The sequence below is a fragment of the Telmatherina bonti genome, assembly GCF_933228915.1.
Source record: "Telmatherina bonti genome assembly, chromosome: 21".
Taxonomy (NCBI): domain Eukaryota; kingdom Metazoa; phylum Chordata; class Actinopteri; order Atheriniformes; family Telmatherinidae; genus Telmatherina; species Telmatherina bonti.
The window spans coordinates 25,355,180-25,383,112 of NC_136630.1; the positions used below are offsets into that span (position 1 = coordinate 25,355,180).

At 41.1% G+C, this 27,933-nt stretch overlaps 1 protein-coding gene across 1 annotated transcript; it reads left to right on the top strand.

Annotated features, from left to right (window-relative positions):
* Positions 1–53: 53 nt before the first annotated feature.
* On the top strand, positions 54–27,926 carry unc13d (unc-13 homolog D (C. elegans); the record flags this gene model as incomplete). Its single annotated transcript, XM_079260505.1, has 34 exons — positions 54–124; positions 957–983; positions 3,986–4,036; positions 4,132–4,188; positions 4,269–4,376; positions 4,474–4,533; positions 4,718–4,784; positions 7,729–7,909; positions 7,985–8,029; positions 8,105–8,176; positions 8,255–8,324; positions 8,400–8,504; positions 13,070–13,162; positions 13,242–13,342; positions 13,714–13,831; positions 15,296–15,417; positions 15,506–15,596; positions 15,688–15,744; positions 15,844–15,941; positions 16,174–16,225; positions 16,338–16,468; positions 18,733–18,850; positions 18,924–19,076; positions 20,666–20,761; positions 20,841–21,047; positions 21,129–21,203; positions 22,252–22,331; positions 22,438–22,552; positions 22,717–22,788; positions 22,872–22,955; positions 24,414–24,534; positions 24,633–24,756; positions 25,538–25,758; positions 27,814–27,926. Exons 1-34 carry the CDS (start codon positions 65–67, stop codon positions 27,924–27,926), a joined length of 3,345 nt encoding a protein of 1,114 aa, XP_079116631.1. The 5' UTR covers positions 54–64.
* Between the last annotated feature and the right edge of the window lie 7 nt (positions 27,927–27,933).

The window sequence follows — 27,933 nt, forward strand, 5'->3', positions numbered from 1 at the left end:
CCCATAGCTCAGACAGTGCACCAGCTTCATGAGGCAGGGCTGATCATCAGATATTGGCATCAGAATGTCAGGGGAAAGTCAGCCCACCAGCTCAGGAGAGAATCTGCTACAAACACCTGGACAGGTAAATTTACATGTTTATAATGTACTTCATGAGAGGCTCTGTTGCTTGCCAACCATGTCGTTTACATGCCCATGTGGTGATGATCAAACTGATAAAGCTTCACATATTTCTGGTTTGGTTTGTAGAACTTTCTTTGGGCTTTTACTTCAGTGATTGTTCATGTGCTCTAAAATTCTGTTTTATTTGTGAAACCTAAGAGCGAGCTATTGTAGGCAGAAGTGTTTCAAGCTGCATCCAAAAGCTGAGTCACTGTCTCCAAATGTTTATCAAGTGACAATGATTCACTGTGGATTTGGATATTTTTAGATTAGATTGACTACAGCTTGTCTCATTCAACTATGAACTATGTTCATTCTTTACCAACTAACTTGGGGAAAAAAGGTCTTTCAGATCTTGACTGAGCAGAGTGTGTTTCTGCAGAATATTGGGACATTTCTGCTTTATGCAAACCAGCTGAGAACAGCGTATCTGTTAGGGTATGCTTGTGATGAGGTTGTTACAGCTGTATTTGCATATTTATTTTTAGTAAGAGTAATTCTCTTTTATGTGAATACTTCAAATATTGAGTAGGTTGTTTCTATGTCTGTTTCATTATCAGCAATAGAGGAAGTTCCTCATAGATGGAGGCCTTGTTATCAGAAATGGGGGGGGGTGGGGGTTCTTAAAGCAATGGTATGTTTTCTTGTGGTGTATGATGTGGTACTGGAGACTGACAGTGAGGGGCCTTTGAGTTCTTCTTTTAGTCTGATATAAACATCAAGAAAACTTTCAATTAACCAAATTTATTTATTTGTCCGCATTCAAACAAGTGTGGTTGTCTTCTGCTTTGTAGGAACCTGCTTTACCAAGACACAGGCAGGTAAATAACATCCTTTTCTCTCTACATTATATAAAACATTTGTCTCAATGAGTCGCACTGATACTTTTGGGGTTTTTACAGTTAATATTTGCAGCTATTCCCATGTACAATATTTATAATCTCATTTTCAAGTGTTTAAGGAATAAAGCTGGTTTAGCTTGGCGAACATTCAGTGCTACTCAGTGCAACAGCAAAGCTTTCTAGCCGGGCACTAGCCTTGTTGTAGAAGCGAGGTATTAGGTATCACTATAAATGGTATAAGTCATCTTCTGGCATTTATTTAAACGATGGTATTTCCATGATGGAAATACCATCGTTTAAATAAATGCGAAGATGTAGCCCTAAATATTCGGCATGCTGTTTGTCCTAGAGCAGCCTTGACAATCCAGAGAGCCATTTTTGCCCTCAGAGCAGCTAAATAAATGCTAAGGTTTAAGTTTTAAAACAAAGAAATACATAAAATTCTTGCAAGAAGATATTTTCTTATATGGATTTATGTGTTTGTGGAAAATTATGTAAAACAGTAGCCAATAGTTTTCAAAGTAATGACAAGGAAAATAGATGTTACGGGTACTTGTGTCATTTTGTGGAAATATAATGCAACCGGCCCTGCGATGGACTGGCGAGCTGTCCAGGGTGTACCCTGCCTGTCGCCCAAAGCCGGCTGGGATAGGCTCCAGCTTCCCCGCGACCCTGAATTGGATTAAGCGGTTCGGAAAATGAATGAATGAATGAATAATGCAACCGTTCCATGTAAACACTAGAAAACTGAAAAAAAGATTTGTCATCATAACTACATCTAAAAACATTTTTAGTTTATTATTTTCAGCCAATGTTAAGAATCATTTCAGAAGGTCCACAGAGCCTCGGTGTAGACCGCTGTCCAAGAGGGAAAAGTCAAACAATCACCAAAAACAAATTTCATGACAATCCGGATTAAATGTTTTCATTTAAAAGAAATTCTGCATTTGATGCTAAAGAACAAATCTGGTGATTAGCAAAGATACGTGGTAAATGCTGCACCAGTTTAACCAGTACATTCAGACACATTTTACTGTACAAATTACAGTTCTGAAGTGCAAGCAGTTCATGTATAAAAATCAGGTCAAAGTTTCTCAAATTTCTAAGTAATATCAAACTTCCTTTAGCTTGAGGTGCTAGGGGATCGCCAAAGTCAGGAGGGGAGAACAGATTGTTATATGATACTAAAGGTATGAAGAGGCATCTGCTGTTTTCTGAGGACCATGAAAGTGTTTTTGTGCTGCTTGCATAAAATATGTTTTAGTGACAACAAATTATTGAACTCAAACTGAAAATACATCCAGTGGTCATGGAAAATCTGTCGCATCGTGCATGGTAAGGATGGGGATCAGATCAAAATCCAGATTTGATGCATTCTGTTGGATTTCCTTAACTAGGCTATTTTTACTGAACTGGCTTGAACTGGTGTGTCTGAGAAGTTGTGAAGTGATGCTACACAAATAAAGTTTAATTAAACTGAAATGAAAGCATGTTTTCTATGGGTCAGATACATCTGAAATCTGACCAAACGAATCTCTTCATATACAGTCAATGGTCAGATACAGAGGATGCTGAAACTACTGAAACGATTAAAAGCTGAGGGACCAGTGATGAAACGTCTAAAGGGGAAATACTGTTTGAAGAAACTTAAGAGGGATCATAACTTAAGATAAATAAAAATTTGAAGTTTGTCAAAAGCCAACAAAGCTTAAACTGACAGGCCTGCGTTATGACCTGGGACTGCATCACTTCCATGACACTCTGTGCTTAAAATAATGGGTTTAGGTGACTATAGGGACACACATGAACAGGCTTTTCTGCCACTTGGCTTATTTAGTTCTTCTCACTGGGATTCACTGGGTTCAGTTTGTACAAGAGCTGGTCAGAGATTTCTTCACACCACAGAATCCAAACTTTAATCCTACGAAGACACTTTGTGTTGTGCTGAAGAAGAGCTCAGACAACAGTTGGACTTTCTGGCTATCAGTACAAGATCTTGGCAAATGTCATTGTGAATGTATGCTGGAAACCGGTGGCATTAAACTCCAGTCGTCCAGGTGAGGATCTGGCAGGTTCTTGATGTTTCCCTGCACCCGTACATCTGATCAAACAGATCCAACAGCTTCTTGTCAACCGTCATTTCAGTCAGGTGTGACGGAACATGGAGGCAACAAAACCTGCAGGATATACTGGCCCTCGATAACTGGAGTTTAACACCTGTGCTCTAAACAAACCTAAATATACAACACCACTTCCAGTAAAGTTGGCACGCTGTGTAAAATGTACATTAAAACAGAATGCAACCATTTACCAATCCCATCGATCCATATTTTATTCCCAGTAGAACATAGATGACAGAGCAGGTGTTGAAACTGAGACATTTTACCTTTTTAATGGATAATATTTGATCATTTTGAATCTGATGACAGCAACACACTGCAAAAGCTCAGCCTTAAAAAACAAGAAAAAATATACAAAAATTAGGTAAATGTTACTTAAAATAAGATAAATTATCTGCCAACAGAACAAGAAAATTTGGCTTGTCAAGACTTCCCAAAACAAGTAAAAATACACTTAAAACGAGAGGAATTCTCTGGCATAAAAACTAAGAATTATCTTACCTTTAAAAAAAATAAGCATATGTGTACTCAATTTATGATTTTAATCTTATTTAGATTTCAGTTTTTGCAGTGCACATCTGTAGAAAGCTGAAACAGGGGCAACAGAAGGAGGAAAAAGTAACTGGGACAACTCAAAAACAACTGGAGGAGCATTTTACATCTAGTTAGGTGAACTGGTAACATATCTGGGTATAAAAGAGGCATTTCAGTAAACATGAGCAGAGGTTCGACATGAGTGTAACGTACAGCTGAGAATATAGAAGAACAGATTCACTACTCCTGGAGCTAATGGGTCCAAACGACAATTTTAATGTAATGTCTGCTTAATAACGCCATTTTTTTTTTTCTGTCTCTCTCCAGTATTCCCCTCTCCATCCACGTAAACTTGGGTTTACCAGGAAACTGAGGAGGGTGGGCAACACGCTTTAGCTCCAAAGTGCCTCACATTTAGTCAAATCAATGTTGGACATGAGAAAACTCATCCAGAAACTCTGCTTGTTTGCCAGGATTATAAAGAAGATGAGAACCCAGAAGAGAAAGCAAGAAGATACAAGGAGACGGAGGTACAATCCCTAATTTGTAAAACTTCATATGAAACGGCATGTTGCTTAACACGCACTCACGCTTTGCTTTCTGTTCAAAGCTGAAGCCTCTTTATAAGGAACTACTGTACACCATTGCACATAAGATGGGTAAACCAACATCAGCTGAGGTCTTCACAGACACTCAACTCCATCAGTATATCCGGGTGGTAAGTATCTCGACTTAACACCCCCCATAACGCTGCTTCTGTGTTGGCGGAATGACTGATTACAGACGTTTCTTGCTCTATCCTTCCTGTTGACCAGGCTTTCATTATGACAGAATCAGAGCACAACAGCCTGATGGAGAAAGTACAGAGTGCAGAGGTGAGAAAAGGAAGTCAACATACAATTTCCAATAAATAGCAGCGTTAGAGACCCCAGAATCTATTTATAGAATACATCATTTAGAATCTTAACTTTCCACCACCTTTCCAGTGACACGATTAACTTCACTAACTTGTTTATTTGTCACAGAAAATCTAATTAACTAAGCTTCTGATCCAAACAGCCCCCGGTGTACTGTCTGATGGCCACTGTGAAGGAAGCCAAAGGAATCCTGGGTAAAGATGTCAGTGGTGAGTTCTTTCTTCCTCTGTGCCGTAAGAGAAAAGGATTTTTAGTCAGATTGTGGTCTGGTTTCTGCAGGACTAAGGGTCTAAATTAAATTAGACATTATTTATACAATTTGCATATATAACGCAAATATTGTGGCAACTTTTCATCACTTCAGTCCAATCCACTTTATTTATTAAGCACATTTTAATAACAGGCCGTCTACAAATGCATCAAAAGTCAACCGCATCACTAAATGAAACAAAATAATGATCTTATTAAAATAAAAAATGACCTAATTGAAATATTATAACAATTTACAAATTACTAATTACAATTATTACAAATTACTATATATATATATATATATATATATATATATATATATATATATATATATATATATATATATATATATATATATATATATATATATATATATATATATATAATATTATTATTATTATTATTATTATTATTATTATTATTATGATATTATAATGTTTATTATAAACTATTTAAAATTAAATCAATAAAAAATAACCACTTGAAAAAATACTTAAAACAGAACAAGACACAGAGGACCACAAAACTCACAGTGTTAAAAGCCAAAGAATAGAATTGGGTCTTTAGACGAGACCTAAAACATTCCACTGTGGGGGCAGTTCAGACATGGAGGACCAGAACATACCAGAGTCTGGGACAGACCACAGAGAAGGCCCTGTCCCCTCTGGTTTTAGGTCTCCTCTTAGGCACCACAAGCTGGTACTGGAGTATAAATTTGGAGGCATTCTGTGATATACTGGGAGATCAGTCCATTTAATGCTTTAAAAACAAACAATAAGACCTTAAAATAAATTCTAAAAAGCACAGGAAGCCAGAGCAAAGAAGCCAAAATTGGGGTGATCTGATCACTTACACAAGTTCTGTCATTTAGACTTTAAACCAATGTCATCCTTTGCCTTTAACACTATCAGCTCTCCTCTTGGCTGGTCTAAATGTTAGAAAACCTACCACACCCAGACATGTTTAGGCTGAATGTACACTTACAGCCCAGTTAAGGTACTGGCAAGTGTTGTGTGGTCCAGATGTTAGTCGTTGGCCTGGATGTGGATTGTTGCAAGGATTTTGTGGGCCGGATGAGATCCTAACACGATAAGGCTGTCCTATATCTAATTCCTTGTAGCCACATGGTGATCATGTAGTTCTGGCGATATAGGCCAAACAAAAATGTACATTTGAGACACATTTTTGCTCATCAGTGTCTTCTTTCTACATGTAAGCCCCAAGGCTAACTGCTGGGATGAGGGTTTTCAAAGATACACATCTGCTGAAGAATTTCATCATTTTGGTTCACATAAGCATTTAATTTCCTGTCATTCAATGAATTTAAAGATTAGTTGTTAATGATGCTGATGAGGAAATCTAAATTTGATTTAACAAGTGTTAACTAGTATTAGCTAGTCATCATGTAGCTAACATAACCTGCATGCAAAAGCATCAGTCAACTTACACATTGTGAAAGAGGGGTTCAGGGAACAGAAGGCATTATTTTCACACATGAATCAGCCTCCACAGAGTCCAGACCTGAATGCAAGTGAAAATGTTTGGGATGTTCTGGTTAAAGCTTCATGCAGCAGTCATACTCTCCCATCAATACAAGACCTTGTATCTTATTGGTAAAAAAACGATACAACATTGGACAGAAAAACCCCTGTGACACACAGAAGGCCATTAAGGCCACAGCGAATGTGTGCTGTAACCAAAGCTAACGGAAGGTCCAAACTTTTTCTGTATTGTAAAGTCTGTTTGCTGTGTGACTAACTCTGATATGTTTACATTTTAAATTTAAGCTGGGATGTTTACCAATGTGCACTGTCCACATTTAACCCTTTCATGCATGAATTAATAAAAAACATTGTTTATTTTAATTCAGTAGTTTACCTCTACAGACATATGTAACTATACTTTTTTGTTTATTAGTGAATTTTTGTTTATTTATAATTTATCATGATTTATGATTTATTTAATGTATCTTATATAATATTTACAGAATATATAATCATAATGATTTTATGTAAATCTTCTATAAAATGTAGCTGTTTTTTTTTTTTTTCCATTTATCGCCAAGGCAAACTTGTATAATTACATTATGTTCAATTAAATCTCAAAAATTCATTTACTCTCCAGTGAATGGAAACATATTGGATGACTCACTAACATCCACTGAAGTGGTTTATTCACAAGAATACCATCCTTATTCATGAATATGAAAAAAAAAAAGCTTGTAAATAGGTATCAACTATAGGGCCACTGTGCATGAAAGGGTTAATTAAACTGAAAAAACTGATATAAAGCAACAAATTATTGCAATATTCAGGAGAATCCCCATTTGTTGCCTCTTTCTGGACACATTTAGCAGAAATCAGGTGGCAAACCTCAGATCTCAAACTTCAAACTGCGTGTGAGCATGTTACCCTTTAAAAGCAAGCAATAATTTAAAATTAGTCCTTTGCCAAAGAAGGGAGCCAGTAGCAGGAGCATAATTCAGACGAAATCTGGTCTTTTTTCCTATCTGAAGGCGAGTGAAAGCCATGAGAACTTATATGTTTTGATAAACGTCTGATCTAAACCCACAGAAGGAATTGCAATAATGAAAATAAGAAGCTGTGAATGTGTTGATCACACTTTTCCAAATCTGTAGGTGGAGGAGGGGTATGTTGTCTTAACAAAAGGTCTCAACTGCAGAAAGCTACAACTGCTTTTATTCTTATATATATACATATATATATATACATATACATATATATATATATATATATATATATATATATATATATATATATATATATATATATATATATATATATATATATATACATATACATATATAATTTTTTTTTTTTTTTTTTTTTAAATTAACTTGGTAGATGATGCAGCAATTTGACGGTAATTCTCTTTCATTAGGTTTCAGTGACCCATACTGCCTGCTCACAATACTGGAAGATGAAGAGGAGCACAAGACGAGACATTCCAGAGGTAAACCCTGCAAGTTCGTTGTAAAAGATGCCATATCCGATGACAAAATATACCAAACCGAGATAAAGAAGCAGACCCTGAACCCCATCTGGAACCAAACCTTCATACTGTGAGTTGAAAGTCGTTTTAATTTCTAACAAATATGATTTAAATGTGCATTCTCATGGTTTTTCTTCATCTTCAGAGAGTTTGGTTACATCATTGGTGCCAGCTTCCACCTGGAGATGTGGTAAGAAACACTCTGTTATCTTTAAATTGATTTCTTTCTTTACTTTATTCACTTTTATTTTGTTTTCTGTTGCAGGGACAAAGATGAAGAGGTGTCTCTCACTCAGAAACTGGAGGAAATAAAAACCAACTTTAACAGTTTAAGAAGGTAATGTGGTCCCTGTGTGTTACACTCAGTCGTTTGGACAAACAAAGCTGTAAAATGCTTCTGTTTTTGTCCATTTAGGATGATCAAAGAAGCTAAAAAGGAAAAAGGCACCGATGACTTTTTGGGAAACATCGTATTAAAACTACAGGTAGTAAATATTCACATTTTTCTGTTATTTCACTGTTTGTCCAGTCTAATACCAAGCTGTGTCATCACACTACAGGATCTCCACTGCACCGAAGACAACTGGTACAACCTGGAGCCACGCACGGAAACGTACCCGGACCGCGGCCAATGCCACCTTCACCTCAAGTTCATCCACAAAGCTGTAAAAGAATAAGAATTCCCTCTAATAGCAATTCTGCTGCACTTTGCTGTTAGGAAGCATCCGTTTGGTTCATTTTATATTTAACAATCTGCCAGAAGGGATTTTTGTGGATTTAAAGTTGAGCATAAGTCTTGAGCCATCCCTCCTGTCCTAATATATTACCGGGAAAATAGGAAATATGTGTCTGACTCACTTCATGGAAACAGAGTTCAGCTAAAAACGCATCTTATACATGACTGATCAGTTTGAAAATCAGTATTTGGTTTTCATACAAACCACTTTTATTAAAAAGCAGATCCTCTAATCTTAGACCAGCTTTCATTGACAAATCTTCAGAATCACTTCCAGGATCCTTGAAGGACTTTCCAAAACTCTTTGGAAGTTTCTGCCTTTTGTTCGGTTGTCTGTCTGGATGATCCCACACATGTCGAGGTCCAGGTTCTGGGGAGCGTCCATCCCTCCATCAGACCAGTTGCCACTGATTTTCAGTCCAGTTCTTGTGTCATGTGACATACCTCATCCTTTTCTACCTGTTTCCCGTCCTGAAAAACCGCTATGTTTCTATGGAGACCATTTCTGATGAAGCTTCAGTGAAATGTAGCAGGATCAGCTGAAGGTCTGGTTGTATCTCTCAGGTCTTTTATCAGGTCTTTTCTCCGATATTTTTCTCCATATTTCATAGGAACATGATTAATATCATCTGCTGTGGACAGTTTTCAGACCTAGAACATCGTTTTTTGTCCTCCAATTGTTGAGTTTCCTAAAAGTTTTAAGAAGACACTACAGAGCATATGAGATATGTATATTTCCCAGCTAATGGTGTTTAGTGTAGCACCTTACTGGTCCAAAATGCTATTTTATGATTATCAAACTGGATTATTTGGGGTATTTTTTCAAACAAATGTGAAAAATTTGTTTCTTAGCAACAGTTTTCTGGCAACAAGGTGCTTAAAAGTACAAAACAAAACCGGTTCTCAGCTAAATGTCTTTTACACCTCAGCTGATAGGCGTGATGAGGAGCCTGTGAGAAGGATCTTCACAGGTTTTATCTGGTTAAATAAAAGTGATAAGAATGTCTTGACACAATGATGATTCAGCCTTTTAGAAGCATTTTGTATGTGGTTGATTATAGATCAGTGATAAGAGATTTAACCAACAAAACAAACACATTTCTGTGAAAAGGCACAGACGCAGACTCACACATAGACCCACACACAGACTCACACGCAGACCCACACACAGACTCACAGACTCACACACACAGACTCACACGCAGACCCACACACAGACTCACACACACAGACTCACACACACAGACTCACACGCAGACCCACACATAGACCCACACACAGACTCACACACAGACCCACACACAGACTCACACACACAGACTCACACACAGACTCACACACACAGACTCACACATAGACCCACACACAGACTCACACACAGACCCACACACAGACTCACACACACAGACTCACACGCAGACCCACACATAGACCCACACACAGACTCACACACAGACCCACACACAGACTCACACACAGACTCACACACAGACCCACACATAGACCCACACATAGACCCACACACAGACTCACACACAGACCCACACACAGACTCACACACAGACCCACACACAGACCCACACACAGACTCACACACAGACCCACACACAGACTCACACACAGACCCACACACAGACCCACACACAGACCCACACATAGACCCACACACAGACTCACACACAGACTCACACACACAGACACACACACACAGACTCACACAGACTCACACACACAGACTCACACACAGACACACACACAGACTCACACACACAGACACACACACAGACTCACACACAGACTCACACACACAGACTCACACATAGACCCACACACAGACTCACACACAGACCCACACATAGACCCACACACACAGACCCACACACAGACTCACACACACAGACACACACACAGACTCACACACACAGACTCACACACAGACCCACACACAGACTCACACACAGACCCACACACAGACCCACACACAGACTCACACACACAGACTCACACACAGACTCACACACACAGACCCACACACAGACTCACACACACAGACCCACACACAGACACACACACAGACCCACACACAGACACACACACAGACTCACACACAGACACACACACAGACTCACACACAGACACACACACAGACCCACACACAGACTCACACACACAGACTCACACACACAGACTCACACACAGACTCACACACACAGACTCACACACAGACTCACACACACAGACTCACACACAGACTCACACACAGACCCACACACAGACTCACACACAGACCCACACACAGACTCACACACACAGACCCACACACAGACTCACACACACAGACCCACACACAGACTCACACACAGACCCACACACAGACTCACACACAGACCCACACACAGACTCACACACAGACTCACACACAGACCCACACACAGACCCACACACAGACTCACACACACAGACTCACACACAGACTCACACACACAGACTCACACATAGACCCACACACAGACTCAAACACAGACCCACACATAGACCCACACACAGACTCACACACAGACCCACACACAGACTCACACACAGACCCACACATAGACCCACACACAGACCCACACATAGACCCACACACAGACTCACACACAGACTCACACACACAGACACACACACACAGACTCACACAGACTCACACACACAGACCCACACACAGACTCACACACACAGACTCACACACAGACTCACACACACAGACTCACACACAGACCCACACACAGACTCACACACAGACTCACACACAGACTCACACACAGACACACACGCAGACTCACACACAGACCCACACACAGACCCACACACAGACCCACACACAGACTCACACACACAGACTCACACACAGACTCACACACAGACTCACACACAGACCCACACACAGACCCACACACAGACTCACACACAGACACACACACACACTCACACACAGACTCACACACAGACTCACACACAGACCCACACACAGACTCACACACAGACTCACACACAGACTCACACACAGACTCACACACAGACACACAGGCAGACTCACACACAGACCCACACACAGACACACACACAGACTCACACACAGACCCACACACAGACCCACACACAGACTCACACACAGACTCACACACAGACTCACACACAGACCCACACACAGACCCACACGCAGACTCACACACAGACACACACGCAGACTCACACACAGACCCACACACAGACCCACACACAGACTCACACACAGACCCACACACAGACTCACACACAGACTCACACACAGACCCACACACAGACACACACACAGACCCACACACAGACACACACGCAGACTCACACACAGACCCACACACAGACACACACGCAGACTCACACACAGACCCACACACAGACCCACACACAGACCCACACACAGACTCACACACAGACTCACACACACAGACCCACACACAGACTCACACACAGACTCACACACAGACTCACACACAGACTCACACACAGACCCACACACAGACCCACACACAGACCCACACACAGACTCACACACAGACTCACACACACAGACCCACACACAGACACACACGCAGACTCACACGCAGACTCACACACAGACCCACACGCAGACACACACGCAGACTCACACGCAGACCCACACGCAGACTCACACACAGACCCACACACAGACACACACACAGACCCACACACAGACTCACACACAGACTCACACACAGACTCACACGCAGACTCACACACAGACCCACACGCAGACTCACACACAGACACACACGCAGACTCACACATAGACCCACACACAGACCCACACACAGACTCACACACAGACCCACACACAGACCCACACACAGACTCACACACAGACTCACACACAGACTCACACACACAGACTCACACACAGACCCACACACAGACCCACACACAGACTCACACACAGACACACACACAGACACACACGCAGACTCACACACAGACTCACACACAGACTCACACACAGACTCACACACAGACTCACACACACAGACTCACACACAGACACACACACAGACACACACGCAGACTCACACGCAGACTCACACACAGACTCACACACAGACTCACACACAGACCCACACACAGACTCACACACAGACCCACACACAGACCCACACACAGACCCACACACAGACTCACACACAGACTCACACACAGACACACACGCAGACTCACACACAGACCCACACACAGACCCACACACAGACCCACACACAGGGGTTGCACTTAAAGTCACACAAAATGCAGCCAATGTCCAGACAAAACCAGGTTAGAGAAAGTCTCTGATGCAGAATATGAAGTGATGAGGGCTGGTTTCAGACTGAATGTTCGAGTCTGAGATGCAGATATTTGTTGCATGAAGAGTGTGATGACTGTAAACGTGTTGTCAGGAGCATGCATGTGTTATGTGACCAACAGAGAGACGAGACTCTGAGTGCCGGCCGCAGCGCTTACATCAACTACTGTGGGATTCTGCAGCAGTTTGTCCAGGCGTACATCTCCAAGCAGCAGGTGGAAAAGTCTCCTGTCTTTCTTGTTTACATGATTTTTCCTCCTGTTTCTAACGCCGGCATGGTTGTGTGTCTCTCAGAGTACTGGTCCGTGGAAGGGGGCATTATGTGGCGAGGCTCAGATTCTGCTTGAACTCTACGCCACGCAGAATGACCTCTCACCTTTTCTGCAAGACCTGGCGTAAGAATCTCTTTTGATTTTTGCAAACTTCAGCACTTAAAATGGAAATATAACCATGTTTAACATGATGTAAGATCAGTTCTGAAACTGGACCAGATTTTAAACTTTTTCTTTCATGATGACGTGAATAATCTCAATGTTTCTGCTTTAGGTTTCATTTTATTAGTGTACCGAAACTGTGCACTTCCTCATAATATCAGTTATACGTTTCACACCGTGAACATCCATGAGGTTTAGTATTACATAGCAGCTGTTTCATAATGCGTTGTGCTTCTTCAGCCATCCTGCAGAGCTACTGTATGTTACTGCTGTGATGCGTGAGGGAAGTTTCATATGTCTTGTAAAAGTGTGAATGTGTTCACCCCTGCCAGGAAGTGGGTGGCTTACAGTAAGCTCTACCAGACTTTAGAGGTGGACTCATCGGTGCTGTTCCAGCAGCTCACCAGCATAGAGTACCACTGGCACCAGCAGGAACTCCCCCACCAACAGGTATAAATGCCTGCTTCTGGTTTTGTTTTATTCTACATTTTTGTCATTTGATTTGCTTTCTTTTGCATATATCAGCTTTTCATCTTTCTTTGTTTTTAAATGAATTTCTTGTCTTTTATTCCTGTTTATTCAGCCTCATTCGCTGCTTTTTTCTCTTCACGGAGTTTTATAGCCTTCACATGGACTTTTTTTTTAGGAATTACAACCCTTTTTTTAAGAAAAAAAAATGTTGAAAAGCTTTGTGAAATGTCCTGAATAAATATTTATTCCCAACAAGAACATGAACAACATCTCAGATGTTGAAACTGTGGACATTTGATCATTTAATGAGTTTATTGTGAGTTTAATGACAGCAACACAAATGTAAGAAGTTGGAACAGGAGCAACAAAAGGCTGGAAAAGTAGGTGGAACCTGTGGAAAAAAAAACATCTGGAGGAGCTTTTCACAACTAATAAGGTTAAATGGCTACAGATCAGTGACATGATTGGTTTAAAAGTCTCAGATGTAAAGACAGAGGTTGACCAACCTGAGACAAAGCGCATGTGTAAACTGTGGAACTAATTGTCCTTAAGCATAAAAATTTATCTACAGTGTATAAAATCACTCAAAGGCTCTGAGAGTTCAAAGGAATCTGTAGTTTTAGATCAGCATCTGCTCCCATCCAGACGACGTCTCTTTCAGAGAAGACCTTGCAGATTTCAGCAAGACGATGCTGAACCACATCCTGTATCCATCACAGCAGCTCTAGGAGAACTGGTCTGCTGTGGTCCAGACCTTTCACCAGTACTAAACATCTGGAACAACAAGCGGCTAAAAGCATGAGAAGGAGACAACATTCCTCTCCTAAAACTCCAGAGAAGATGCTTCACAAAGCTAAACGTCTCACAGGATGTGTTGCTGCCATCAGGTTCAAAATGAGCTCATACTTTCATGAAGATTAAAATGTCTCATCATCTGATATGTTTTTTATGCTCTACTGGGAATGAAATAGGGAGTTTTTTTTTTCAAATCGTTGTGTTTTTTATTTACATTTTTCTCACCGGCTTAACCTTTTGGAGGGTGGTTCAGTGTAAACAGTAACTTGTTTTCCTGATTCTCGTCTTTTATTCCTGCCTTCCTTTTTAAAGTCTTGTTTGGAGTCCAGTCAGGTTTTCTTTCTGCCCAGTTTGTATCCGAGTATCTGTTTCCTGCTTTGTCTGTGTTCATGATTTTGTTTAAGTTCTTTCCTTTCCCACCCTTTGCCCGTTGAATCCTCCTGGTATTTGCAAACTTGACACATGTCCATTTTTGCCTCCTTTACATTTATTATTCACAACATGTTTGTGTTTATACTGTATATGTTTGTATGCTGATGATGCCTCTTGGCTGCCAAATTTGACCAAAAACTACACACAGATATTCAGAAGAATATTGAGAGTGGAGGTTTCATCAGAGTTGAGAAAGGTGTTGCTTTCTGTTATTAGAAACGGGAACTTGGGGATTCTCTTCATGGTTTCCTGCAGTACGGATTGTGTCTGGTTGCCAAATACAGAGACATCTTCCCCCCGACTCCTACTGCCACTCCAAAACTACACACACTGCTCAGGTACCCGTCGCTGTAACAGTTGCTGGCAGAGATGTTGCATCTTAAGACAAGGATTGTCTGCAACAGTGCTTTGTTTTCCTCCATCTAGGATCTTGGTCCAGATCTGTAAGACTCAGGCATTTCAGAAACAGAACCCAGCTGAGTTTGATCTTCATTATGAGGTGATCAATGCCATACAGGTCAGCGGTCATCCTCATGGGATTATTACCAGCAGAACATTGTCTTTGATCAATCATAACATGTTCTTTTTCTTTTTTTTTTAAACATCAGACAGGTACAGAGGAATGGTTTACCATCAAAAAGGGTTTGCATCAGCCCATGACTAAGGTGAAAGTCACACACATCATGAAAGTGTAAAAATATTTAGAGATTCAACTCGCATAGTTTCTTCTTTATTTCATTTTTTTACTATTTGGTGACACACAGGACCTGACAGAGATTGGCAGTGCTCTGTCCAGTTTGATTGTGGAGGTGCAAGAAGACATAAAACACAACAAGGATGTGTGGAACCGAGTGTTTGTCAGGTACTTTTACACATTTGTTGGATAAGTGGACCCCATCTCTCTCAGAAACACATGTCCAATAAGGGAGAAGCTTTAAAACGTTGACATAGTTCATGTTAGTTACACTTCTGCTTGTGGTGGGTTTCAGTTCTTGGCGACTTTGAATAAAGGAGAAAGAATTTTTTTATTATCATCTTTATAATAAAGTTATTTGTATCATCACTCTAAAATGCTTTTTTTCTCATTAAAACAGTGCCGTGCAAGTTGACGTGTTCACCGTCGCCTATCAGAGGTTTGACTCGCTGGTAAGTGGAAAAATGAACTAGTTCATGTCTGAGTCGGTTTTCTGCTGACAGATTTCTTATTTAAAAAGAGTCTCATCTGAGAACATTTCTAATCGTCTCTCTTCCTCCACAGCTCGCAAAGGAAGTGAATGACACCTTATTGTTAATGGAGGGTCAAATGGAGCAGAATCTGGCCAAAAGCTTGTTCCCTGTTTATCTGAGCTTGCAGACCATCCACAAAGACAAGGCTTTCTTACAGCGGAGGTCAGAATTTATCACACACATAACCAACAGTAGAACAGGATCTTCTTTCATTTGCACCATAAGCTCAAGTAGCATCCAGCTAACCCGATCCTTGACAGCCATCTACCCTCTGATCAATTACATCAACGTCCATCTGATTTAAAAGTGTGTTAAGTAATGGCTAAAGGTAACATAAAAAATGGATCAAGCATGCAAAGCTCTCATGGTGTTAAGAAGATAGTTAAGCTCTGGTGGCAGAGTGGGACCCTCACAGACAGGGCCGGATTAAAAGTGCACAGGCCCCTGGGGCCACAGTGCTCCAGGGGCCCCCTTCTCCACTGCAGCATGGTGAAAATTGTGAACGATACACTGTGAAATGACATTTCTAACATTTTCTCAGCCAATGGTGCCAATAGCAATACACTATTGGTGGTGTAACTATCTTTTCTGTATATTTTGTTTCATGTCTAACCTGCTGGTGTTAGCCCTACGTGGGCCCCACATGGGCCCCAGGGGGGCATGGGCCCCTGGGTTTGTGCCCATAATTCCAATTGGATAGTCCGGTCTTGCTCACAGATGGTTGAAATGGGGTCTGACAGTCAGGGGCAGATTTACCATTAGGCAAAACTAGGCAAATACCTAGGGCACCCAGTTCTTTAGGGCCCCATAAAACTTCTCATACACTTATGGTTATTTATTACTTAGTTACTTATTACTTACAAAAATGATGTTTTTGATTAAAATGAATTCGCTAAACTATCTGCAGAATGATAATTATGTTATGTCAGTCTCGCCAACCCCAAATCTCTTAAATCCGCCACTGCTGACAGTCAGAAATGGGACAAGGTGCTATCAGAGATGAACAGCTCTGGTCCTCATGTTTTAGATATTTCCCTGCTTCAACACACCTGATTCAAATAAATGGTTTGTTATGCAGAACTTGACAACAAGCTGTGGGGGCTATTTAATGTGAATCAGGGGTGTTGGGGCAGGTGAACATCTAAAACCTGCAGGACAGTGACCTGCTTATTCCTGTGCTAGACAGCTGCTGGATTTCCAGGAAGGTGCAGTCCTCCAAACGGCAAACAAATCAAGACTTCACACAACATGCGACCGATAAAAGGTTAACTCGAGCCGCAACAACTGATTTCATTATAAACAGGATGAAGAACTAGAAACGTCGCCCTCATGAGTAGAAAACATCACCTGTCATATTGTCTGAAACTTTAAAAGTACTACGTTTTGTAATGTCCACTTTCTCTACAAAACCTACTGGGCTCTCTCCAGCGAGAAAACATCAACAGGAAAACCAAAATCAAGAGGAAGCTTCAGTTAAAACTGTTTCATATTTGGAGCTCTGCCCCCTTGAGGCAATGAAAAGCTAAACCTGGTGTTCAAACACTTGTGGGAGTTGTTTAGAAACACTTTGCAGAGATACACACCAGCCCTTTGCTTTCTTGTAAGGAAATGTAAAAAGTCAGCTGGCATCAAAACTACAAAACAGAAAGATTTTTGTCAATTTATTCTGCAGCTGGAGCACCACAAACCAACATAGAAATGCCTTCTATAGATTGGGAATTATTCTCAAACTGTGTACTATAGCAGCTCGATGAGGAATACGCTCAACTGCAAAGATGTTTGAGAGGAATGGATGAAGTGTGGTCCAGTTTCTAGAAATCAATCCTCATCTAAATGTCACTGAAAACCTCTGGGGAAGGTTTCAGTCTGCCATTGCACAAAAGACTTGTGCAAACGTGAAAAGTTTGGACATGCAGCGAATGACAAGTGGCAGAAACTAGACACAGACGGCACAAGAAACGTCCAGACAGTTATAAGAAACATTTCCGCTTCAGAATTAGGCTAGACAAAAGCTTTTGTGCAATAATGTATCCACATTCTGTAATCAATATTATGCACCTTACATGATGTAATCGTCCATTTTGAGGTGTTCACTACTGAAAGATTAAACCTCAATGATGCAAATGCTTAGCATGGCAGCAGGATTATTACATGGAAAAGTTGGGAACAATAACTGTAGACGCAGGAGAACAAGCCATAAAAAACAGAAAAAAGTAGTTAAGTCATGTAAAAACAAGCAGCACACACACAGAGAGTAAAATACGCACAGACAAGCAGGTGGTCGGAAACAGACGAGAACAAACAGGTTGTCGTGATCACGCACACACAGAAAATAAGCTTTGAAATAAAACATAAAACAGGACCATGAGCATGATTATCCTACCTGATTCTGTAAGCTGTGGAGCATCATGAGTTTGTTTTTTTAGGGGAGTACTGCAGCTGACAAATTTTCATGAGGGCTTCAGAGAGGCTCTGCCTTACTGGCTCAACCAGGCATTCAGCACCACTCAGGACAGGGTGGAGAGGGCCGTGCAGGTTGATCAGGTAATACATCATTTTTATAATGAGCACATTGTGGCCATATCCTCATCTGATTCAATCCCTGTTCTCCTTTCAGCTCCAGCCTCTGCAGGGTGGTGCTGTGCCCATAAAACACAGCTCCTCTGCAGTGGACCTGGTGGCGTGTATCCAGCCTATCTGCCAGCTGTGGGAGCAGCTGTCCTGGCCTGACCCAGAAGAAGCCTTCATGCTCATGGTCAAACTCACCGAGGTCTGCCATGAACACCTAAACTGATTACTATTAGAATTAAAAGTACTCTATTGTTTCCAGTTTGCAAAACACAGCAGTAAAAGTCTTATAGACCCATTAAACCATCTGCACACAGCTGCTTTCTGTAGTTTAGGTAACTGCAGTGTTGATGGGAATTTAAAAAAAACCCCTTTTATTTCTTTTTCTTTGTCATGAGTGCTCTATAGCACCGCCTTTATGGGAGTAGCTCAACATCTTTGTGTATTGTGCGGAGGACTATTTGAGTTAGAATGAGCGCTGTCCTTTTGCCAATATTAATTAGCAAAGAGCTAACCCTGCACCTAATCTCAGGTTTGGAAACATGAGAAACATAATAAGTCATGATCACTGTGATAAGAGAAGAAAGCTAATGCCATGTCATCTGCTTATTAAAAGGTTTGAAACTACTACTATGCAATCTCATTAAATAAACACAAAAGACTCAACTTTGGGGTGATCCTGTCTTTAAAGGGAACACAACTTTTGATCACTATTGCTAAATTAAACAGTCTCCATCCATGACATTCACCAAAAGACCCCCTACAACCCCCCAAAAATTATGTAAATGATAGTTTTGAGTATCAAATAAAGCTGTAACTTTGGCATAACTCAAAAAAGTGATGAAAATGTTAGCAATAGCTTATGGGACATTACAGTAGTATTATAGTGAACATGGTATGAAAACCATAAAACTAAACCAGGCCAATGATAAATGTTTTGTTACTTCTTTTTACTTCTATTTACATTAATAATAGAAAAAGCATTTATTGCATGCAAACCAGCCCAACTTGGATGTTTTGGGGAGTGACATTAGCTTTGCTGTGTAGCTGACTAGCTCCAGCTAGCCACATATAGCTTCCGCTGAACAGCAAAATACAGGCCCAGATGTATACTGCAATGTTCTGCAGCTCATCAGACACTTATTGCCATTGTTTTTGAATGAACGCTGGCTAAAAAATGTGAAAAAGTACATCACTATTTGGTACATTTCCACAATAGGCTAACTTAGCAGTCAAATAGCACTATGCTAACACTATTCTTTCATTAGACTCCAACCAGCTAATTATTTGCTAGTCAGACGTAGAATAACTCAGTTATAGTTCTGATTTCAATCTGATGCAAGTTTTACGCTAATTTGGTAGAAACAGAAGTGATCTTGCATTTAAACAAATAATTAACTTTTCTTCTACGTGTTGGCTCATCTTAGCCTTCAGTAATTCCTGATGCAGCGCCTCCTCTGGCGGGAGGTTTAACTTCTAACTTCAGAGATCCAATCTGTTTGAATATGGCAGCGTGAACGCAAACTCGCTCTGGAGGAATGCTGCAATCCCCCATCTGAACCAAGTCCCACATCCTTGTGTGACTGCAGTCTCTGTTTAGACCACCCCAGTCTCCACCATATCCAACAATTGTAGATAAAGTAGATAAATTTGCTTTGAACTGAAAGCTGAACTAAAATAAATATGAAATTCTAACATATGCAACTGTGTTTTAGTTGGTAGCAGATGCTGATTGGTTTGGAGAAGCTAGTGATTGGCTGTGGTTAATATGTGCTAAATGTGTCTTTTCAGGATGTTTGTAAGATTGTGGTGAGCTACTGCCACCTCCTGAAGGAGCGGGTCAGGTTGCTGTCTGAGAACTCTGACCATGGCAGCGCCATCAACATGGTACAAACACGCTTCTCTAAAAAATCTTTGTAAAGCTGTATTTTATGCACAAGTCTGAAGTTTTTCCTCTCTGTTGCAGCTGTGTGTGGTTGTGAACGACCTGGAGCACCTACGGTCAGTGCTGACACGACTTCCCACTCAGCTGAACTGGTCTGGACTTCGAGACCGGACTCAAAGCGTCATAGGGGAAAGCCAGTTTCACAACACGCTGCCTTCACAGCTTCAGCAAGCCCAGAGCATCCTCAGCCGGGAGATCCGATCAGCATTAGATACTCTTGGGAAAAAGGTGTGACAAGCAAATGGATTCCTGCTTTCTATGTAAGCGGACGATGTGTGTATCTACTCATTGACATATCTGTCTCTGCAGTTAAACAGAGACATCGAGATTCACGTCAGAAGCATGTCAACTAGGAGGAGGATTCCCTCCAAGTCCACTGAGGATGTAAGTAGAGATGTTTTATAGATAACTGATATACCGATTTTGTCCAGGTTATCTGATACCGAAATCGACTGAAACTGATATTTCTGGAGCAAGTTTGTGCCTACAAAGAGGAAAATATCTGGAAAACTATTCATGACATCACTTAAATTTTGTCATTTTGAGTCAGAGGAGACACAGCTAAACAGTTTGATATATATTGTGTGCCTATAGTCGGTTCTCGGTTTACAAAGAAACAAGTTCTGTTCCTATGCTATGTAGTGCAAAATTCTGCATCAGTCAGATTTTCACCCTTAAATATCACTTAAATCACTCATTCATTCATAACCGAGTTCGAGGAAGGGTCGCAGGGAAGCTGGAGACTATCCCTAGAGTCTTCGGGCGAAAGCCAGGGTACACCCTGGACAGCCAGTCCATCGCAGGGCCACAGAGAGACAAACAGCCACTCACACTCTCACCTATGGGCAATTTAGACTAACCAATTAACCTAACATGTATGTCTTTAATGGTGGGACGAAGCCAGAGAGACATGCAGACAGTTGCCTAACTATGTGACCAATCCTCGCCCCAGCCGAGGACACCACAGTGCTAACCACTACGCCACCATGCAGCCCTGCTGGTGGTAAATTCTTCTCGGCATCCTCGCTTTTCAGGTCTTTGGGCATCTAAAAAATATGCCTTGTCTTTTCCTGAATGGAGAGTAAGCTAATGGAAAGCCTACGTTGATTCTAACCCTCGATCCAAATCATAAACAACTTCTCCATCTCAGTTTTTTTTTACGTGCATATGGCCTACAATACTGAGTATTGTAAAGTCGAAACAATGTAAGTCGAGAACCACGTCACCCGAGGACCGCCTGTATTGTGGAAAAGTTATGTCATTAAAAAAGTAAAAACGATAATTTCCGATATTGTATTTTAATGCCGGTATCGGCCGATAACATCTGTAGGTCCATAATATCGGACATCTCTAGATGTAAGTAATCATCGCTGCCAGTTTTTAGCACATTTACTCTGAAATGTTTGCTTTACATCATCCTCTTTGTTGTCAGGCTGCCGCCCCTCTCATGCGCTACCTTGAGCAAGAACTGCAGTACATGAATGAAAACTTGGTCCAAGAGAACTTCAACAGGTCTGAACTGACTTCACTTGACTTGAAAAAGTTCTTCTCTTTTATTTCTGACAAGTTTTTGCCTCAGACATGACATTGTAGCATTATTTTCCTCTCCTGTGTCCAGCCTTCTGACTCCTTTGTGGAATCACTCGGTAAAAATCCTCTACCAGGTGGCAATTCAGCATTCGCAGCCGGAAGGGCTCATGGTGTTCTGCCAAAGACTGCTGTATACGCTGCAGGTTGGTCCAGAACCCTTTCACTCGGCTGCTACAGCTGAAAACTTAGCACAAAGCTCTTAGTCCGTGTTAATTTTGTTGAAAAGTCGTCCAACTTTGGTGGAAGGTGAGCCTCAAAAAGAACCAGTGAATATGCGTAATTAAATTCCCTGATGTGTGAATCTTAGTGTCTGGAGCAGTGCTTTCACGCTGAGGGAAATGGACTTCCGCTTGATTCACTCCACTCTGATGAGTACAAGGTGAGTGTATCCCGCTGAGCTGAAGCGAGCCATTTTGTCAGTGGAAAACATCACAGAAAAGTTCTCTCTGTCTGTTTTTGCAGACTCTAAAGGCTCACCTTACTCACAACTCCCTGAACAGCCAACAGCTTGTGGAGAAGTTCCTCGACAGAAAGATATGGGAGCAGGTGAGTTTGTCAGAAATGGTTGTCAAACTAAAAACAAAAACAACAAAATCCTCCTTGCATGTGGAGTGAAATTGGTCTCCTAATGGTTACCAGTGTGCATCCATCCATTTTCTTAACTCCTTAGTTCAATTCAGGGTTGGGGGAATCTGAAGCCTAGGACCATTTGCCATTTGTAATTTACATTTTGAAGTTGTGCAAATGCTGTTTTTTAAATACGTAATGAGAAAAGTTTTGAAAAGTTTACATGGAAAGATTGTGTAAACAGGTCGTTAGAGTTTCAGACACTGCTGATCTACTGGGAATTTTCACACTCAACCATCGACAGACTGGATGGAGACGATAGAAAGACAACAGGAAGTCAAATAAACACTGGTTCAAACCGAGATCCGCAGAACCTTGTGTAACCAGAGTGAGCATTTGTAAAATACTAAAATAAACGATCGAAACATAAATAGCGTTTAATCATCTATTTGTATAAACGATCACTCCACTTACTGCTTCAGACCATCTGGCTCAGCATTAGTTTGCCCTTCCAACAACACACACCCCGAAGCGGATCACCGCCTAAAGTACACAGCAAAATTAACACACTTTGGACATCCTGATCTGCACAGCAACCCACTACACACCAACAGTCACTTAATATCATGCACAAAAATTGGGATCAGACAAACCAGTGCTGAGCACTCTGGAGAATAATAATAATAAATTCTGTTGGGGGGAGCGACCAAGAAAGAAAAACAACACAAACAAACAAAAATAGAAAAGTAGTTAGTCTGCTCTTACAGTCACCACAAGTTGTGGCCTGAACACACTTACAGCTGGAGCGGACTAACTTAAAACAAAACTAAACTAAAAAGGGCATCAGGTAGCGGCGCATCACACTGTAAACAAAACAAATACAAAATTACTATAAAACAAAAATATTTTAATTTACTTCCTTTAAAAACTATAAAAGCACAGCATACCTGCAGCCTCGAATTCCCACACCCCGTTCCCTTCATCCAGCAGTCTGCCAGAGCCCAGTCCTGTCATACAAAGCATGTTAAAACCATATCCACAAAACGTAAAATGCAACACACTAAAACCTATATTTACCGGATTACTGCTGAGGTCCAGCTCTGTCCCTGAAAGTCAACGTGGCCACTGATGCCCCTGGCTACCAAACAGGAAGCTGGCATAACCTGGCAGACTGCCACTTCCTAATTATAGAGGACCTGCCCCAAAGGCCAGCGACACCCTGTGGTACCACTTACTTCACTTGCATCTGATAAAAAATTTTTATGCAAAATACAGCTTGTAATGTGTGCAATTGGGACGTCATTATGGATAGTTTTACTCATTTGCATCTTTTGATACATTTATGTCACCATTATGAGACTAATTTCACTCCATACCTGTTGAACTCAGGTCAGATACTGCTTTTGGTTTATTCCTTCTCTGCTGTTTGCTTTGCAGAAGGTGTTTAGTGGAGAGAAATACGGTGCAGTCACCCTCCTAACGTCCTACAGAAGATCTGACCAAAGACTGCGGGTCGAGGTTCTGAATGCAGTCAACCTCATACCAATGGACTCTAATGGTAAGAATTGGCCAAATAATCTCTGCTGCAGGTATGCATAACAGAAAAAGTCCAGCACAATGAGACAAATGTGACTCACTTTGAGTGTTGTTTGCCAGGTTTCAGTGACCCATTCGTGAACTTGTGTCTGGAGCCTAACCACATCTTTCCCGAGGTGGAGCCGCGCTGCACTCAGATCAAAAGCTGCGACCTGAATCCACTTTTTGACGAGACCTTTGACTTGTATGTTGTTGCTTTTCTGTTTGTTTACATTCTCAGTTTCCATGCTAAGAAAATCTGGCTCTTCTGATGCTACTCTTTATGCATTTGGGGCTCTTTAGTCGTGAAAAGAGCAATTAAAGCAGGGATGAGCGACTCCTCTCCTCCAGCACCACCATCCTGCAGGTTTTATGTTTCCTTGCTTCACACAAAAACACAAATTAAATGCATCCAACAGATTGTTGCCAAGTTCTACACAATGAACCATGAATCTGACTCAGGTGTGTTAAAGCAGGGAAGCATCTAAACTGCAGGACAGACGCCCATCCATGTGCAAAAACCTTAACAGGACCATTCATTTCCACCTCCAAGACCATGTTTAAAGTTTTCATTGTGTCTTATGCAAGTATACTGCAGAAATAAACTGCAGCAATGGACGCAGTATGAACAAAAGAGGACTCTTAATGCTATCGTGATGCATTTACCCACAATGCAATGCTACACCAAATGCAGGAAGTGACTGTTTTTTTTAAGTCCACTTCCTGTATTTGGTCCGCTTGATATTGACCAAGACCTGCGTTTGTAGGAGGACTGGGTCCTCATTTCCCCAAACAAAGCGGACTTACCGAGGAAACAGACCAGGATTCAAATCAAAAAGGCTGATGTGAATGCGTCCTTTAAAACACACTTAGATTGTGTTATTTATCTGTATTACTGTCACTTTGTCGGAAGATTAGAAAGTTGTGAGTCTCTGAACCCTTTGGGGAATGTTGCTGACCTCTTTTATCTGCTTTCTTCATCACAGCCTGGTTTCTCTGGATCAATGCCAGGCCTCGGGGGCTTGCCTAGTCATCACAGTTTTGGACCACGACACCTTGAGGACAGATGACTTTGAAGGCGAGGCCTTCTTAGCCCTGAAGGCCATACCAGGAGTTTCTGGAGCAAAAGAGGGAGAAGGACTCAGCTCTCAGCCAGATGCCATCCCTGCACAAATACGCCTTCCTCTGATGCATCCCAAACCCAACGGTATGTCCGTCTGGTTTGGAGCATCTTTAAATCTCTCAGCTTTCTTTTTCACTCTGCACTTAAACTTATCTCTAAATGTTTTACTTCTATGATCAGCACTTTGTTGCAACTGCCATTGTATTAAAGGGCTTTATATATAAGGTTGAGTTAACTGTTTGACTGTTTTGTTGTTCTGTAAACACATTTTTCCCCAAATACAGAGTTCTGTGTGGAAACGTAAACAAAACCCTAGATTCTCCACAGGAGTCTGGTCCTTATCCCAGAGCCTCCTGCTGAATGAATCTAACACTTCATCCAAACGTTCATGTTCTTCACTTCTTGATTAGCATCTTCAGTCTTGACAACCTAACAGCTACGGTTTTTCTCTCCCCACAAACTTTAATTTAGCTGAAACATAATAGCTAACAGCTAAACATAAGGCTAACAGAAAGACTTGATCTACTGAAGTGATTGATAAACCTTTAACCAAATGATCCCTGAACTCTGACATGATCCGACTCATGTTGGCTCCAGAGAAACATTTGTAGATCACCTCATGAGGAGCCCTGAAGTAAACTCTGGTCTAAAATAAACAACATCAGGGTGGGCAAGTTTGATCCTAAAGTCGCATTTCTGCAAGTTTTAGATGTTTCCCTGCTCTAACATGCTTGATTCATATTAAATGGATCCAACAGCTTATCTGGTTCTGCTCTGACATCAGTTTGAATCAGGTGGGTTGAAACTGGGAAACCTTTAAAAACTTGCAGGACGGTGACCACTTCATGCTACGCAGAACTAACCAAGCAGATGTGACATCACACCAAACGCTGCTGTTCTTGTTGGCAACCATCATCGTGAGGACTGGTTCTTCAACTGGAGCAGATCAACCGGATATTTCTACTGGGAATAAACTAGAACAGGGATCATCAACTCCAAACCGCTTGACCCAGTATCCTGCAGGTTTTAGATGCTTACTTGCCACAACCAGGGCCGGATTAAAAGTGCACAGGCCCCTGGGCCTGGAGTGTTCCAGGGCCCCCTTCCCCACCTCAACATTGTGAATATTGTGAATGAAACACTGTGAAACGGCATTTCTAACATCTCTCAGCCAGTGGTACCAATAACAATACACTAGACACTGTGGTGCAACTATCTGGCATTTATGTACATTTTGTTTCATGTCCAAACTGCTGGTGTTTTCCCCACATGGGCCCAAAGTAGCCTTGGCTACAACACAACTAGTTCCATTGAGCTGGTTCTCCTACACTATGCTGACAACTTCTGCCAACATCTCTTAGCAACCCATAAGTTGAGTCAGGTGTGTTGCAGCAGAGAAACATAGAAAACTTGCAGGGCCCAGGCTCATGAGCAGTTTGTTATCCCTGAAATAGTCTGTCTGATGATACTTAAAGGTGGAGTATGTAAGATTTTCAATATTTTCTAAATAAATTAACTAATAAAATAACTACAATCATAGTTAGTTTTTTGAACATGTAGGTTCCAGTCTGTCCATATTTGATGTGTTATTAAATTACAAGTTTAATTAATGACAAATGACAAAAAGCACTTTTTTTTTTACTGGTAGGCAAACATTTAAGAAGGGTCTTTGTCATTAATTAAACATATAATTTATTAACACATCAAATATGGACAGACTGGAACCTATATGTTCAAAAAACAATCTAATTATGATTGTAGTTATTTTATTAGTTAATTTATTTAGAAAATATTGAAAATCTTACATACTCCACCTTTAAGTATCATCACACAGACTATTTCAGGGATAACAAACTGTTCTTGAGCCTGGGCCCTGCAGGTTTTCTATGTTGAAAATCTTACATACTCCACCTTTAATGTTTGTTGTCTCTAGATTCTTCCCAGCAATCTAAAGTGCAAAATAAATGCTTTCATAAGACTTGATTTTATCCTTCAACCATGTAAACATGGGCTGATTTAGTTATACTTACATTTTTTTGTTATTTAACAAACAAAAACAAGACATAAGAGCCACACTTGAGTACAGTTCCAAAGACTTCCAGAAAAACCTAAGCATGTATGTTTGTGCATTTTCCCCAGAAGACAGCATCCTGAGGCTGCTGGAGTCTAGGAAAGGAGAACGGGAGGCGCAGGCTTTTGTAAAGAAGCGACGACAGCGAGAGAAACAATCCCAGGAGGGCGCTCAACCATAAACACGCA